Source organism: Antedon mediterranea, chromosome 1 (genome assembly GCF_964355755.1).
Source record: "Antedon mediterranea chromosome 1, ecAntMedi1.1, whole genome shotgun sequence".
In the NCBI taxonomy this organism is placed as follows: domain Eukaryota; kingdom Metazoa; phylum Echinodermata; class Crinoidea; order Comatulida; family Antedonidae; genus Antedon; species Antedon mediterranea.
Genome location: NC_092670.1, coordinates 3,574,116 through 3,592,310, shown reverse-complemented (window position 1 = coordinate 3,592,310; position 18,195 = coordinate 3,574,116). Strand labels below are relative to the sequence as shown.

General features: G+C 33.6%; 3 protein-coding genes across 5 annotated transcripts; all 3 read left to right on the top strand.

Annotated features, from left to right (window-relative positions):
• The first annotated feature begins 341 nt into the window (after nucleotides 1–341).
• Nucleotides 342–4,154, top strand: LOC140053851 (transmembrane protease serine 11C-like). Its single transcript, XM_072098575.1, has 7 exons — nucleotides 342–382; nucleotides 673–843; nucleotides 1,419–1,433; nucleotides 2,238–2,400; nucleotides 2,523–2,800; nucleotides 3,290–3,432; nucleotides 3,966–4,154. Exons 2-7 carry the CDS (start codon nucleotides 756–758, stop codon nucleotides 4,143–4,145), a joined length of 867 nt encoding a protein of 288 aa, XP_071954676.1. The 5' UTR covers nucleotides 342–382; nucleotides 673–755; the 3' UTR covers nucleotides 4,146–4,154.
• A 1,015-nt stretch (nucleotides 4,155–5,169) lies between these two features.
• Nucleotides 5,170–9,891, top strand: LOC140053841 (trypsin-like). 2 transcript variants are annotated; one of them, XM_072098537.1, is made up of 7 exons: nucleotides 5,170–5,297; nucleotides 5,912–6,031; nucleotides 6,299–6,469; nucleotides 6,880–7,060; nucleotides 7,831–8,108; nucleotides 8,297–8,439; nucleotides 8,704–9,889. In XM_072098537.1, exons 1-7 carry the CDS (start codon nucleotides 5,219–5,221, stop codon nucleotides 8,881–8,883), a joined length of 1,152 nt encoding a protein of 383 aa, XP_071954638.1. In that variant the 5' UTR covers nucleotides 5,170–5,218; the 3' UTR covers nucleotides 8,884–9,889. The 2 variants fall into 2 exon arrangements, with proteins under 2 accessions (XP_071954638.1, XP_071954649.1); XM_072098548.1 differs by lacking the exon at nucleotides 5,912–6,031 and having other exon boundaries at nucleotides 5,198–5,297; nucleotides 8,704–9,891.
• A 526-nt stretch (nucleotides 9,892–10,417) lies between these two features.
• On the top strand, nucleotides 10,418–17,579 carry LOC140045817 (uncharacterized). Of its 2 annotated transcripts, XM_072090565.1 has the most exons (5): nucleotides 10,418–10,560; nucleotides 12,432–12,486; nucleotides 12,989–13,378; nucleotides 13,859–13,903; nucleotides 14,171–17,579. In XM_072090565.1, exons 2-5 carry the CDS (start codon nucleotides 12,471–12,473, stop codon nucleotides 16,732–16,734), a joined length of 3,015 nt encoding a protein of 1,004 aa, XP_071946666.1. In that variant the 5' UTR covers nucleotides 10,418–10,560; nucleotides 12,432–12,470; the 3' UTR covers nucleotides 16,735–17,579. The 2 variants fall into 2 exon arrangements, with proteins under 2 accessions (XP_071946666.1, XP_071946667.1); XM_072090566.1 differs by lacking the exon at nucleotides 10,418–10,560 and having other exon boundaries at nucleotides 12,457–12,613.
• Nucleotides 17,580–18,195: the final 616 nt, after the last annotated feature.

Sequence of the window (18,195 nt, the reverse complement as noted above, 5' to 3'; positions counted from 1 at the left end):
CTAACATCATGGTTTCCATATACCTTTTCATCACTGCCATCATCATCATCATCATCATCATCAGTTAAACGTTTTTCATCGTCATCATCATCATCATCATTTATACCACCATCATCATTCTCAATACCATCATGGTTTCCATATACCTTCTCATCACTTCAATTATCATCAGTTGCACATTTGTCATCATCATCTTCATCATCATCATCATCATCATCATCATCATCATCATCATCGTCGTCATCATCGTCGTCGTCATCGTCGTCGTCACCATCATGTAGTGACAGTGAGTTTGCCTGTGACAACGGTAAATGCATAGAGGACAAGTTGGTGTGTAATGATTACAACGATTGTGACGATAATAGTGATGAACAAAATTGCGGTACGTTTACACCTGCATTTGGTAATAAATAATTTGTTTGCTCTAGTGACCTTTGACACCTGGTGTAGGACAGATCAACAAACTGCAGTTAAATCTAGGTTTGTAACAACATTCAAAAGCACATCAAATTCTCCAACTGCATAAAACAACTGTGAAGTGCACTAGGTACTTTCGTCACCAATGGCTCTGGTCACACGTACTTTAGCGTACTCTGCGTACACATACGTCAGAGAGAGGCTGTGACAGGGACATCATAATGACTTAGGCCTACTATTTATTTGTTTGTTTAGAAGAATGTTCTTGGGGTGAGTGGTCCTCTTGGTCTGAGTGTAATACCAACTGTAACAATGCTGGTATCCGCGAGAGAACCAGGATGTGTTCTTGCAGCAGTGCGACAGGCTGTGACGGAGAAGACACTCAAGTGGAGGCTTGTTTGAAGCTTACGTGCAATCCGGAAGGAAGTAAGTGCTATGGAATTACTAACAGTTTGGTTACTATTGAAGACCACTTCGTAAAGATATAGAAAGTAATGGTATATTAGTTTCAGATGCATGCCTGCATTTCAGACATAGTATGGGCTTTATCTGGCCTTTAAGATCGGTTCCCACTTAGACACGATGTAAAGCCATTGACCAATCATGATGCCATGGGTCATCATTGTTCCTAGGACGCCCTTGCATTGCGCTTGCGACGTCCTTGCATTGTGCTTGCGACGTCTTTGTGCTGCGGCCGTCCAAGTGGGAACAACTTCTAGCTTTAAGTAGATTTGATCTACTTTGGAACACAGACACTACGACGTCCTTGCATTGCGCTTGCAACGTCCTTGTGCTGCGGCCGTCCAAGTGGGAACCACTTCTAGCTTTAAGTAGATTTGATCTACTTTGGACCACAGACACAAATCCAAATGTTAACATAAATACCAATATAATATCAACTGTAATGTTATTGCTTTTGAAGACTGTAAAACCATCTTTCTTTGTAACGAACTCGTCGGTAAAATAGTATAAGGTTATTTTACAATCAATTTTGTTCACAGCTGAAGGATGCGGTATGTTATGCGCGATTTGAACGATTTGCGCAATTTGAAATTGCGCAAAAAAATCCTTGCGCAATTTGAAATTGCGCAAAGAATTCTTGCGCAATTTTAAATTGCGCAAGGATTTTTTTGCGCAATTTCAAATTGCGCAATCAACTTGCGCAATTTCAAATTGCGCAAGAAAATCTTTGCGCAATTTTAAATTGCGCTGCACAATTTGTAAATTGCGCAAGATAGTTCTTGCGCAATATGACACCTTTGCGCAATTTGAAAACGAACTGTAAATTTTCCCATACATGGCTAGGCTAGGCCTAGGCAGAGGAGTTTAAAATTTAGTATTTTATTATATAAATAAGACCATTTCAATGAAGATAATGTTTAATACTCACTTTTTAAGTTTTTAATATTAGTTTAAGCTAGGCCATGTAACCTAGTCAGTATCAGTAGTCCAGACCCTAGCTAGGCTAGAGTAGTATAGCCGGCCGCCCGCGCCGCGCCCGCCTGGTGGAACACCACCGCTTCGTTTTCCTTCGTCGGTTCTTCGACGGTATGCTAACTTATAACAATATTTGCACTACTAAAATAAGGAAATGCGATATTTATCTTTAATTTTGAATCATTCTTAGAAATTACTATAAAAATATGGGTGTGCATGATTTCACAATCTGTCGAAAAACCTTGCGCAATTTGCAGATTACTTGCGCAATTTAATACGTTGCTTGCGCAATTTGAAACACATGTTTCAATTCAAATTGCGCAAGGATTTTTTTTGCGCAATTTCAAATTGCGCAAATCGTTCAAATCGCGCATAACACGGTACACGTAAAAATCTTCAGCGGTCGTCTCGCATTGTTGGCGGCGAAGACGCAGACGATGGCACCTGGCCCTGGCAGGCTATGCTCTACAATAGGAATTCTTTCACTTGTGGAGGAACTTTGATTGGTAGAAAATACGTTATTTCAGCGGCCCATTGTTTTGAAAAGTATGTACAGTAGTTAGGTATATTTGGTCTTGTAAGGTTCCAAGATATTTACTAATATAGGAGGTGTTTATGCCGGCGTTGGTTCCAAAGAGAAGCAATTAGAAACTGTTTATTTCTTTTAGCAACAATGCGCAGCCATGGAAGGTAAACCTAGGTAAAAATCGGCTTGGAAAGAGCGTAGATACGGGAAATGGAGAACATGGCGCAAAAGTAAGCAAGATTATAATCCACGCTGAATATGACTCTGGGACAAGTGACAACGACATAGCACTGATGGTCCTGGAGGAAGATGTGCCAACCGATTCTGATGTCATCAACACAGCTTGTCTTGATTATTCTGGTAATCGGATATTCGATCCAACGTCATCCTGTGTCATTACTGGTTGGGGAACTACCGAATGTAAGAAACCATTTATTTGCTGTTCTTTAGCAACGTTATTTGAGTTAGCTGCAGAAGATAAAGTTATGCCCTGCTCTACTGATTGGTATTACCTCCGCCTAGCCCAGGAGGTTATATTTGAGGTTCGTGCGTTGGTCTGTTAGCAGAATAACGTAAAAACTTAGGAACGATCATTATCAAATTTAAACCATAGATAGATAATGTGGTCACGGAAAACTTCATTCAATTTTGGAGGAAATCAGGACCAAGATACCATTTCTGGACCACTTTTATTTTAATAATAGGCCAACGTCAAAACGATTCTTGTGATCCCTTTCCTCTTTTTTCACTCTTGGCGGAGTTTCTTATTATAAAATGTTTGTGAGTTGAATAGAGAATATCTGGTCAAAGATTCTCCCAATTCAACAATTAAGCCTACGTTGTTCAATGGGTGATATCGAATAGCATCTCGATTGTGTTTAAAATAATAGTATAAACATTTGTTTACAGTCGGAGGAAATGTGGCAGAGATTCTTCAGGAAGCAGAAGTACCAATAGTCGACCAGAATGATTGTATTGATTCCTACGGCAGCGACATAACAGACAACATGATTTGCGCTGGGTACTTAGCCGGTGGCGTAGACTCTTGTCAAGTAAGTTTGGTATTGGAAAATAGTTACAAGTAATGACTGTTTTGTACAGGACATCAGATATTTGGCATACAACAAAGACAACGTTAACGTAGCCCAGAGGAGAGAGGACCAAAACTTTTATCTATTGGTATATAATGCCTCTCTCCATTTGTAGTACATGTTTGAATCCATCAACAAATATTTATATATACAAATTACCATTCTGTTTTCGCTTTTCATTATTCTTGTAAGAAATCGGTAAGTCGAAATCCTCAAATATTCATAAAATTATACTGTTTTAGAAGCTCCATAGATTCTACGAATAGTGGGACAAAACAGCATACAGTTAGACTTTTTATTATTATAAATAATATCATGCTGAGAAGCAAAACCCACACACGTGTTAACCAGTTTTTGAAGGCCTGAGGCAGAGGGAGCTAACACAACCAAATCATCAGCATAGCATTATTGATAAACATACATTGGTAAAATAACATCCATATCTACTTTACGTATTATTTGGAATGTGTTTTGTTTTTCCTTTGTTTACACAGGGTGATTCCGGTGGACCTCTCGTGTGCTCGTCTCTCAATGAAGATAACAAGGAACATTGGTATCTGGTGGGGGTCACCAGTTGGGGTTACGGATGTGCTGCTGCTAACTACCCCGGAGTGTACACCAAAGTTTCAAATTACATTGATTGGATAATGGAAAAAATTGACGAAAACCCATAATATTAAAACAAAAAATTTGAAAGATTTAAATCTAAATTATGATTTTAATAATGCATCTTTTTTTGTAGATGAATTTCCGTATTAATTACTAGTTTTATTTTTTACTCTGTTCTGATTGTGGCACACCTTTTGTTTCTTTAGATGTTGATCAAATGTAATCTATTCTATCAATTCCACAATAAACCACATTATACTACGTTTCGATGAAATAATAAACGTTAATTATTGATAACAGTAACCGGAAGAAAGACACTCCTTGTAAAGTTATTTTGATGTTTTAACAAATTTATTTTTATTCCTCCTGGATATCAACAAATACCCATTAGGCAATTTACATTATTTAGCTACAGACATGAGTTTCAGATATAATATTTGTTAAGCTCTGTCTACACTATCAACCTAGTTTGACAAAAAAAGTGTGATGGTCCCAAATATGGTAGTGATATGCTTAAATATGGCAGTGATATGACATCCATATATGGGCTCGTCACATTTGTTGTCACATAAAGTTTGATAGTATAGACGGAGCTTTAGATATTCATAAATTAATATGTGAATAACGGCACCCACGTATAGTCTAATTATTGACATAATGACGTCATCAAAATGAAACATGAAGATGGCAATGTTGAAAGATAATTGTCTGAGCAAGAACATATTACAATTTGGAAGAAAGTTAAACACGTAAGCGAGATAGACGCTCTTTTTACAATAAACTTACAGAGACAATTTAAAATTGTTCTTATGGGTCTTTTCTCGTCTACTGTATAGCTAGTGTCTTATTATCATTTAAGATTGTGGCACTCCTTTTGATTTTGTTTGTCTATTTCCACATTTTACCACAGAATTTTAGTTTTTTAAAATATTATTTAATTACCAGGAAGGACGCGCCTTTTAAGATTATTGCTTCATTCTGCAGTATTATGATCAATTTTGATTGGATCCAAATTCAGGAAAAATCTGTTAAGGAAATAAATTGAAAAAAGTAAGTGATATATAAAGTAGGACTGAAGATGATAGGGCGTAGAACGCCTTGTGTATTGATAGTAGCTTTCCAAGCGTCGAGTGACACGATGAGCGGTCTAAAATCTAAATTGTTATTTCTTCTCTTGATTTTCAAAAGCAGTGCTATCGAAGATGACCATTTCAATGGTAAGTAACGATTGCAGATTGTAACGTTTTTTAACGTTGATTTTTACCCCTTTTTCCTGTTAATCGTTAACGATTTTAAACACAACGCAACTTAACGATCGACAGGAAAACAGGCTTAAATCATTTACGTCTGAGATTTGAGTTTTCTTGGTTTCCACTTGGACGCAACGCATGCTACGCAATCACAAGCGACAGTTCGTGATTACGTTGCGGCGGCCAGTAGGAATCAAGCTTCTCAATACTTTATGTAGATTTTCTGCTTCACATGTCTCCTAGTATCATATACAACCTAACTCTTAACATTGCATAATAAAGGCACCACATGTGATACAAATAGGATGCTGTATTACCAAATATTCCGTGATGGGCAAATTTTGTCGTTATGTGGAGATACAGTATTCTGGTCAAGTAGGCGTGGGGTTAAAATTGCTTATATTATAACTTAAATTATATGTCCAACAATAATTATTTAACAGCAATTTTTATAATCTTATAGATTTTGGGTTTCAATCGCAAATGTGTATTTCAAGTAAAATTTATTTAGTTTTTGTTGTTTTCAAAATTTAAAAAATATATTATTGTTGTAATGATTATTATTATTTTTTTATAATTAGGCCTATTGTGTCAGCTTTTTAACTTATTCGAATGTTCTAATGGTCACTGTATCCAACCTCGCTTTCTATGTGACGGTTATGATACCTGTGGCGACAATAGCGATGAAGAATATTGTCCAGGTAACAATTAACGTTCAAGGTTTATATTTATATATTAAAAAATATATGTTTATAGACATGCTTTTAAAAAATATTTTAAAACATAATTATTACAAAACGCTAAAATTGGTATCATTTCATCATTTATAAAAATAAAACAATAAAGAAGAGGTCAAGAAAAACAAATAGGAATCCATCACAACTAGGTTGAAATTCAGTGGGTGACAGAAATAAAAAAAAAGGTTAGAATAGTTTTTTTGAAGTATAATCTCACTTCTCTTTGTTCAGACAAATGTTTTTGGGGTGAGTGGTCATCTTGGTCTGAGTGTAATACCAACTGTACCAATGCTGGCGTTCGTAAAAGAACCAGGATGTGTTCTTGCAGCAGTGCGACAGGCTGTGACGGAAAAGACACTCAAGTGGAGGCTTGTTCGAAGCTTACGTGCAATCCGGAGGGAAGTAAGTGTTAATGTCAGATGTTGGGTTCTATTTTAAAGACAACTTATGTTACTGGTGGTTTTAACGTATCAAATAGAAAGAAGGATACAATAATCTGTACAATCATTCTGTAACCACTGGGCGTCGTGGTCTTGAGTAACAAGTGAGTTGAACGGTTTCCCTCCAAATATTACCTTTTTAAGAACCAATGACCCCTTTTGTTCCACAAGAATGCACAACAAAATCGTTAGCGTTATTAAACAAATGTGCCTTTGAATCTTTTTGTAATGAACTCTTTAGGCTAGCTTGGTCTGCAGTAATTGTTATTATATCAATTATGTTTACAGCTAAACCTTTAAATCTCTTTGTAATGAACTCTTTAGGCTAGCTTTGGTCTGCAGTAATTGCTATTCTATCAATTATGTTCACAGCCGAAGGATGTGGCACAAGTAAAGAACAGGAACCGCCGTCATCTCGCATTGTTGGCGGTGAAGATGCAGCCGTTGGTAGATGGCCCTGGCAGGCTATGCTCTACAACAAGAAGTTTTTCACTTGTGGAGGAACGTTGATTGGTAGAAAATACGTTATTTCGGCAGCACATTGTTTTAGGAGGTATGTAAGCTTAACTGTTATATATTTATATACTGGGTTCACTGTTCCTAAGATATTTACAAAACCTGGTCCCTTGTGGATTGTATGGTTCTGATTGACTATCCATCTATTATTTTAAAATTAGAAATCAGGCAAGCCAAAGCCATTAAAGATGTATTGTCCCCCTGAAAAAATAAATATTAAAATTTTTGTTGTAGAATATACCATTTTCATGTCATATAATAGTTATCCACTTTATCCAAAAATTAGATCGAAAAAAAAATTGAATGGGCTGCCAGCCAATGGATTTTCGGTTGAATTTAACCATTTATTTTTTCATTTTATAATATTTTTTTACGGAAGTGATTAACTTTATTAAACTACAAAATAACCTATTCAAAGTCTGATTTAATTAATCTTCATTTTTCATGTTTTTAGGGGACAATACATCTTTAAACATCGAAAACAAATATTAATGAAAATATAGTATGCTTTATTGACTCAAGCACTGTAAGCTATACAATAGAAAAAGAGCATCCCATATGTAGGCCTATGTATGTATGTAGGCCTATGTATGTAGGTAGGCCTATATATATAAAGTTTTCTGCAAGCCATCTTTGATGTTTTTTGGCTAGTTGATTATTTAGAGGGCTAGGTTCAATTATATTTAGAAAATAGGTCGACTCTAATCTCATGCATTGTTCATTATTTCTGCCGCAACAACTAAATTAATATCATAGTAGATAGTACTATGATATTAAGCCATTATAGTCGTTTTCATTATTTTTCAGCGAAAATCCAAAGCCATGGAGAGTAAACCTCGGTAAAAATCGGCTTAGAAAGAGAGTATTTAAGGGAAATGGAGAACATGGCGCAGAAGTAAGCAAGATTATCATTCACCCCGACTACAACTCTTTGACAAATGACAACGACATAGCACTGATGGTTCTGGAGGAAGATGTGCCAACCGATTCTGATGTCATCAACACAGCTTGTCTTGATTATTCTGGTAATCGGATATTCGATCCAACGTCATCCTGTGTCATTACTGGTTGGGGAAAAACCGAATGTAAGGAATTGTAAATTGTGTAGGCCTGCTGGTGTTCTTTAGTAACGTATTAATGAAGTTGAATCAAAGAAGGAAATGTTCGAAAATGTGCAAAGTTATAGGCTTTTCAATGTTGTGGTACATGGGTACACACAGAGTAGTTTACCGTCATTTTTTTTTGGTAAATATTTTAACCTTTTTTTTTACAGTCGGAGGAAATGTGGCAGAGATTCTTCAGGAAGCAGAAGTACCAATAGTCGACCAGAAGGATTGTATTGATTCCTACGGCAGCGACATAACCGACAACATGATCTGCGCTGGGTACTTAGCCGGTGGCGTAGACACTTGTCAAGTAAGTTGGGAAATGAAAATTTAAAAATTAAAAATATTAACACCGTCTACAATGGCAACGTCATCACCACTGGCGTACGAATATTGATAACGGTGACACATGTTGACAGCAGGCTTTTATGGTCCTATTGGAACTGCCTATTTGCACTTCCTATTGGCACTGTCACAATTAGCACAATGCTAACGTACACGTATGTTTTATTTTGCCATATTTCTTTTGATTACGGGTACGTAATAATCAATATGTTTTCCTTTGTTTACACAGGGTGATTCTGGTGGACCTCTCGTGTGCACTTCTCTCAAGGAAGATAACAAGGAATATTGGTATCTGGTGGGAATCACCAGTTGGGGTTACGGATGTGCTACTCCAAATTTCCCTGGAGTGTACACCAAAGTTTCGAATTACATCAATTGGATAAAGGAAAACATTGACGAAAACCCATAGTTAAAGCAAAAGATAGTGTTGTATTTATTACAATAACTCCTTTCAATTGTTTCTTCTATTTTACGCAATGAAAAGCGAGCTGCTATTTTTAAATCAGTTTGTGAACTATTCTTTGTTATAATTACATTATAGCCAAGGCTTTAGTTTTTCCGATGTAAAGGGTAGTTCCGGTTTAAAAAGTTTCTATTGTTTATTGTAAATATTTGCAACAACATTGATAATAATCCACTTATTTTTCGTCAATTACCGTATTTTTCGTTAATGCAGAAAGACTATCGTATAGGCCTATCATAAAAAGTTTGGGACTTTTTCATAATGTTACAAAATGTATTTTTACTGATTTTCAATTACCCTAACCAGATAACAATTTAAAATAAAGATAGCATTGTGTAAAAGTGATTGTTCCTTTGATTTATATACTTTGTCCTCAAAAAAGGAAGAAAATGTCCTCAAATTTGCATATATTACAGTAAAATTTTGTAAATTTCTTCCCTTACCTATAGCATTAACAAAAACGCCTGTAACCACACATTTTTTTTCTTAAAACCGAACTTATTTCACGATGCTCTTTCTGTAGTTATGATCAAAGTTTACTTGTTGCCAGTTTTTTAAAAATAGGAACTTTGTAATCGGAACTACCCTTTAAAATGAGTATGTATGTTATTTCGTTTTCCTGATAGCGTTTTCAAATTTTTAGATTAATTCTGAATTAGACTTACATTGTTCTCAAGTAGATTAGGTGACAAGTATTTCTTTCTTTACCTAATCGAAATAAAAATGTATTGCATAAAAGTAATTCAGAGGATTTTTTTTTCTCCAAAATTCCGTTCGATACAAATCAATGTATATCTCGTGGATGTGTAATTCATATCATGCTCAGTGAAATCAGGGAAGAGTTAAATTACAATTATAATTGTAATTACAATTAAAATTACAATTACAATTTTGTTTGTCTGAAATTTAAATTTGTTTAGTTTATAATTTACCGTACAGTTTTGAGTGCAATATCAATTGTTATGATTAATGATAGGCTTGTGATCTTAAGGTGGATTCGAATCCCACCCGAATATTCTCAAATGTAGGCTTACTTCAAGTACAATTACGTCCGGAGTATGCAATGTTTATTATTGGTGCAGGCGTACTGGAGTCTATTTCGAGAATCAATTACTCAGATCAAGTATTGATGCCGTCATTGTCTATTTTGGTAATTCTTTTGAAAGTGAAACTAAACAAATTTAAATTTCAGACAAACAAAATTGTAATTGTAATCTTAATTGTAATTACAATTATAATTGTAATTTAACTCTTCCCTGATTTCACTGAGCATGATATGAATTACACATCCACGAGATATACATTGATTTGTATCGAACGGATGGTGGTGAGACCTTCATGTCATTTGCATAATCGATCGAGCCTCCCTATTGAAACGTAACAGGAACTAAAACAGCAGACAGCAAAGATTGTATAGCGCCGCTATACAATCTTTGCAGACAGTAGTTTGTTTCATTGTAACAGACGGCGTAAGTAGTGCAGCACCACACGGCTTTTGCACTAAAGTTACCACCATACGCCTATTTATTCCTGCCATTTCTGGATAAGATTGAATTGTGCACAACTAGTTGTACCTGCAGCCTTCCTATGTTGACTATATACATGGTGAATTTCGTATCAGAGGTAGGTATAATAGGCGCATTGTGATCAATTCGACTAAACTCAATTATTACTTTTACTCGACTCGACGGCATTGAACTATTAGTTCATAGGCCTAGGCCTAGGTCAAACGGTACAATTTCTTTAAGAATTAGATTTAGCCCCGCTTAGTTATATCTTCGATTTCTCACCTAAATCTTCCTTTTTCACACTCACAACATGATATTATGTAACATGTCTATACGATTCGATCACTTACGAAGTAATTTATTTTTAAATAACAATACGTTTAAAAACATTTTAAACGATGTCAACTGCCAACAATTACCAGAATGTATGCTTCATTTTCCCCCAAAAATGTAGAAACTATAGAGGGTAGTGTTATTAAATCCGATTACACATATACAGTATTTAGAAAAAAAATTGTATTGTTAGTTTTGAAAGGCAACAACTTTTTTTCAGCTGGCGTAATAGAGGTTACATTTATATTTCATTATTATTATTATTAAAAACTCGCGCCATATTAATAGGGCCTACTGTATCAAAGAAAATTATCTCGGTCACTATTCAATACATTCATTCACTAAAACAAATCAATTTCAATTTTTTAATACAGTGTGACAGCAATATTTGCTATGATGATAGACAATTTTAGATATGTTTTACATATTGAAATTGAAATTTGATTTTAGTTACTTTTTGTTTTGTTCAGGCACTTTCAACACAAGCTTTTGCTTTTTAGAAATTGTGCCTCCTTCATAATATTGTTTTATTCATTTTAAAGATGAGAAAAAAAAAAAAATTGTATTGTTTTAACTATCTTTCTTCTCGTCATGAATTCTGTATTATATTATTTATTTTGTATATTATGAAGGAAATAAATGTTACTATGAAATGAAATGAAATGAAATAGGGTTTATGATTTTTAAAACTATGCATGAACAGCATTCTTACCTTTAGTAAAGTTAAGAGGCATTGCATTGTTTTTAAAATTTAAAAATGTTATATGTACAGACATATCTTCGCCATTTTGATATGTACAGCTGGTTTTTTATAAAACCACTCTTACCTCTATAATTTAAAAATAAAAACAGATAATAAACAATAAAACATACATTGATTTCTGGCAATTTTCTGATTCTAAAATGGCCCTAGTTCAATCGAAGTATTCGAGGGAAAAGGAACTGTTTTGAAAGGCATTTTTTGTTGTGATAAAGGTAATTTAACGGTTGCTAAATCATGTGAACATGTTACATAATCAATTGATTGATGTGGGTGTGAGAAACAATTTAGGTGAGAAATCGAAGATATAATAGTGTGGTGCTAAACTGCAGTAGCGCCGGAATTTTAACGTAATATTATTATGTATTTACTTTGGCCTATAGTTTAGCTTAGAATTTATGTAGAGAATGCAGCTTACAGGTTGAGAGGCAAGGAGACATTTTAATCTGTATCTTGTACAATAGATCTTTCCCTCGGGAATGTGGTTATTGCAGAGTCGTCAGTCAGTATTGGTCTTCTCTTTACACGCGCGGCGCCATGTTTGAGATCTTCTCCAATACCAAAAACTTCTCACACCTCTTTCATCATGCTTCACTGGCATAACACTTTAAACTCATGCTTCAACAAATCTTGCTGCAATATCAATCACCTGGTTTACAGCATTCAATTGTATAGGTTTTAACAACAATTTAAATATCCAATTGTTTAAACATAACATCATGTGCTTTCAATTGTGATATATGAATATTATTTTGTTTATCCTATTGCACAATTAAAAATCAATGATGTTATGTATAACCATAGACTTCTCTATGATATAATGTTATTTTTTTTGGTTTATTTTCATGGTTATTATGGTGTTTAAATTTCAATACCGTATTATTTGGTTTCAGGTATGGGACGCTAGAAGAGTAACCGAAAATAACTAAAATATGGCTAGTAAATTAGGTAAAACTACATATTTTTTATTCTTACTGAATTCGTTTTTGATGAAAATGTTATCTCGCAGTAATACGGTATAGGGTAGGACTAAATGGTGACATAAAGTGCCAACGATTCATGTGCATCTGTCAAGGTCAGTAATCGCTATGTAGGTGGCTATTAAACTTGCCTCAAGTCTGTAGTTATTGTATTTTTTATGTTGGTCCACCAGTCGGCGTTTTGATTTGTGTTGAAATTGTGAGCTCAGGTATTATACGTATGATACGCCATATGTGCCAAAATATTTGTCTTTTTACTAATTTTACTTTAATTTCACTAAAGTGGTTATTGTATACGTAAAACTGTTTCACACTTAGAGCAAACTGTTTATAATCTCAGATTTGCTAGGTTCTTCCAACCACAATCATTATATCACAATATCCTGTTTAAAAAAATCCAACAAAAAAAATCCAGGAGATGGAGTACTAGGAATGGCCATGACCCTTAATCAATGTTTGTTTATTTACAGAAAATGATTTCTACATCATAAGTGATGATGTAAAGTGGGAAAACAAAGTGTTGCAAGGTTTAAAAACGGTGAATCCAGAAGTTAAATGTATAAGTAGAAAGGACTGGCAACTTGGTAAATTCACAATAACAAATTTGATTGAACCAGTGCAGCGATGCAAGAAAGTTGTAGTAGGTTTTACATCTGATACAGTAGCCGACAAGCTCAAGTATGTATCGGCCACGGCTATACAGAGAATGTTGGATGACAACACCCTAGACCAGGGTAAACTGATTCCTGTAAAGGTTACAGAAGATGCTGTGATACCTCCTTTTTTGGGAACATTACCAGTGTTCAATGGTTGGGAAGATGACTTATGTCATAAGCTTCTTGGCAATCTTCTTGAGCAAGGTATATATATTTATTTTTGAATGAATTATTTTTTTGATGAAAAGATATTCAAACTTTGTTTTGTCTTGTCAATGGATTGTGCACAAATAAAAAAAATAATAATCAATGATATTTTCAACATTAGGCAGTAGTAGGCTTCTAGACATATCATCAAATAAAAATAAATATTTGCCTTTCAAATAAACACATTATTTCTTACACAATTTACTTTTTGTCTGACGAAGAAATAATAACAACTACAATAAATCATAATGTATAATAAATTGGAATAAATATAAAAGTCAAAAAAGTTCAGGAAGTAAAAATCAATTGAAAAATTCAAATAAAAAAAACTGTAAGCCATTGGTAAATATGCATACGACGAAGCAAAATCAAGATTCCAGATTGAAATATATACCGAACACTCACACTGCAGCAAAAGATAATTATTACACAGGTTTGAAGTATATATCTAATTTGTTATTTCTATTTTTTCCCCAGATATTTTGTTATCACCAGCAAAAGGCTTACAACATCACAGCCAAGGTATGTTTGTGGACAATTTACAAAGGGTTGTCATATACTGCATGCACTTAATGCATGTTTAATTTTAGTACTGTACACTATCGCAATATTGTTAAAAGTATAATACAATTAGAATACCAGTTCTGTTTAAAATATTATTGTTTTGATATCTCTCAATTCCTCATCGATATATTATTTTGCGAGAGAAAAAGAATTTTGAGCAAACAATCGATTACACTTAATAAATTATCAATGATGGGTTCTATTAATTGCCTTCAATTCTTGTAGAAAAGATAGAAAGTTATTTACTTAGAAGACAACAGAAATTGTGCCGCAGTGCAAGCAGATTTACACCAGCAACAATGAACACGAAATACAAAGTTGATATCTCTGACCTTTTCACTGATCTTCAACTACTCAAGGAAAATGAGAAAAGGACCGAAGACCCGATAACATGTGAAGATGTGTTAGATCTTATCGAATCCATACCTGCATGTAAGGTACTTATGGATGGCGAAGGGGGTATTGGTAAAACGACCATTTTAAGGCACTTAGCATTTAACTGGAGTACTTGCCAATCAATTAGAGTCTTTGAAGGTAAAATAGTATTTCTTTTGAATGTAAGAGATTTAAATAAAGGTGATGGTATCTTAGATCTTATTGAAAAGCAATTGGATATAAAAGATTTTGGTTTACGAACTAACCTTCCAGAAGATATAAAATTAATCAAAACATTCATAATAAATCATGACGATAAAATAGTATTGTTGATTGATGGGTTAGATGAATTGATATTGAATAATAGAAGCATAATTAATCTGTTTAAAAACAACGAATTTGAAAGAAGTACTGTCATACTTACATCTAGATCAGAAAACATAGATGAATTCATTACAGAGTGTAATGTACATGTGCGAGTTAATGGATTTAATGAGGAGAGAATAGGGAAGTACATTGACAAACACTTTAAGCATTTTAGAAAACCTGAATTGGGAATATCCCTCAGAAATGAATTGCAAGTTGACAAGTTTTATTTCTATCGTGAACATCCAGAGATACTCTCATTGTGCAAAAACCCAATGTTACTCCTCTCTGTTTGTATTATGTGGGAAGAAAAGCAAAATCTTCCTCAAGATAAAGCTGACCTTTTTTATGAAATCTTTCGCTGTTTTTTTAATCAGTACAACAAACAACAAGAAAAATATCGAAAGATATCTAAATTTGAAAACGCTCCAACCGAGTATGTCAATGCTATGATTTTGTTAGGAGAATGTATGTACAAAAGCTTGAAATTAAATCAGCTTTCAATAAACAAAAAGAATTTAAAGGGTAAAACAGAAATGGTTGACCTGGCCTTAAAACTTGGATTTGTTTATGAAGAAGCATCCAGTTTAAAATCAAGCTTTGACGAAATTTACATGCCTCCTCATAAATTAATAGTAGAGTCTTTGGTTGGATTTTACTTGTGCAAATTATGTGAGGGTATAGGGGATGAATGCGCAGAAGATGTAAGACGATTACTTACACCATTAGATAGTAATGAATGGCAGGTAATAAGGGAAAGTGATCATTTAAAGATGGCAAGAGAGATTGCAATTTGTTTTCTTGGTGTCAATGCCGATAAATTCCTAAACAATTGGATTACTAATAATTTATCCACATATCGCTCTCTAACAAGTAATTTGAGGTTTGTTAAAAAGCAACATGAAGTTGCAGTGACAGATGCCCTAGTTAGCTACATGACTCAGGCGGACTTAGAAATAAAGCATCACATTGATGATATATCTAATTCATTAAGAATGTTTATACATCATATTACGGATGTACATTTGGACGGAGATACACATTTTATACATCTTATTAAAACACTTTATTCTACAGTGTATTCTCACAATAATCTAAACACGTTTTGTAGTAAAATATCCGTTTTTCGCAATGGAAGGGTCCTTTCGCACATTCTAGGCATTGATACAAAATGTCCCTTAGTGACACTTAATGTAACAGGTGATGTAATGAATGAAATGATCAGAGAGTGTTCCGATAGAGGAATATCATTACAACTAAAACAACTCAATGTCCATGGCAATGATCTAAACAACAGTGATGGTATGCTATTGGGTACTTTATTGATGGTGTCACCTGAGTTGTGGTTACTTGACATGTGTAACTGCAGTCTATCCGGTGACGTAATAAATGATATGATCACAGAGTGCTTTAATAAGGGAGTAAAACTAGCATTTGAAACGCTCAAAATTAGTGATAATAATTTGAGTAACATCGATGGTATTTTACTAGCTTCTTTATTGGTTATGTCCCCTAAACTACGCAGTCTAGACATGCATAATTGCAACCTTTCAGGTATCGCAACAAATAGCATAATCAGATCGTGCTCTAATATAGAAGTAAAATTATCACTAAACTGTCTTGATATTAGTGGTAATGATCTCAGCCAAGTTGACGGTACTTTACTGGGTAGTTTATTGATTTTGCCTCCTAAGCTTGAAATAGTTAAGATGAGTAATTGCAATCTTTTAGGAACTGTAATGAATAATACGATCAAAGAATGTTTTACTAGAAGATTTAAATTATCATTAAAGCATCTTGATATAAGTGGTAATCAACTCAATGAAATTGATGGTACTTTACTGGGTTCATTATTGATCTTGTCTCCTAAGCTGTCTGACTTATATATGCAGAATTGCAATCTACCAGGTGTCGCTATGAATGGTATGGTTAGAGAGTGCTGTAATCGAAAAGTTGAATTATCAATAAAAACGTTCCATATCAACGATAATAAGTTAAACAAATTTGATGGTACTTTACTGGGTTCTTTATTGATTATTAAACCTTGATGTGTGTCATTCTAATCAATCAGGTGATATAATGAATGACATGATCAGAGAGTGTTTAACTAATAGAGTTCAATTAACATTAAAATGCCTTAATGTAAGTGACAATAATCTCAGTAGCATTGATGGTACTTTACTTGGGTCTGTATTAAATATGTGTCCAGAGCTATGGAAACTCGATATGCATAATTGTAATTTATCAGGTGACATAATGAATGAAATGATCAAAGAATGTTCTGATAAAGGAGTGAAATTACCATTAGAAGAAATTAATATCAGTGGTAGTGATATCAGTAATATTGATGGTACGTTACTGGATTCTTTAATAATTATGACTCCAAAACTGGTGAAACTTGAGATGCTTAATTGCAATCTGTCAGGTGAGTTGATTAATGACATGAAAATAAAGTATTATAATAGATTAGTTGGGTTGATTCTACAGTAGGCCCTAAAGGATTTTTGTAATATTAATTGTACTTAAGAAAGTATACAATTCACTATAATTGCTTTAGTCTATCTATATTATGTTATTTCGAAACTGTTCAGGCTTAATCATACAGAACATTAATAACAATAACATAATACAAAAAATGATTGTGAGAATAGAATAGAAAGAAATACATTTAATGAGAAATAAATTCAAAATGATTGAGCTACAAAAAAGTATACAATAATATTTTTTTTAAATATATTTCATATATTAAGTCATGTACAATTATGAATGCACATATAATGTCGGCCTAATTTTCATTTACAATAATTTTACATTAGTCTTCAGATTTGTTATGATAAGTTTAATGTTATGCCTATTATTTTTATCGTCAGTTTTAAATGGGATATTGATTAAACCAATAAATAATACATTAGAAAATAATTGTTTGCGGTTTTAATTAATTGTCTTTGAGATTTTTAAAGTATCATCAGATATTATCTCTTATCTATATAATTTCACTTTGAGTGCATATTACAAATAGTAAAATTAATATAGTGTTAATTATTTTAATTATAATAAAAAACACTTGTTGTGGTTATGATTTTATGGTACGTTTAATGTTATGCCTATTATTTTTATCGTCAGTTTTAAATGGGATATTGATTAAATCAATAAATAATAAATACCAAATTGTTTTATTGGTCTTTCAGATTTTTACAGCATCATTAGAATTTCACTTCATTCAAAATAGTGCATAATCTATATATAAATTTACGTAAGGGCAAAATTCGGTAAATCGCGCGTTATTTCTAGAATGTTTACTCGATGGTATATACAGTTGGTTAGAATCTCGGTACTGATTTAAACCACCAGATGTAACCCTGTTTACTAATTAAATTGAGTTAGATAATTAGTTATTGACAATTAAAACGAATTTAGGTTCAACGATTTGCCCCAAATAGGGGTGTTTTTCGATCGTGGTATACACTGTCTAATGGATGTCCGTCTTGAAAAATACCCACAGACAATAA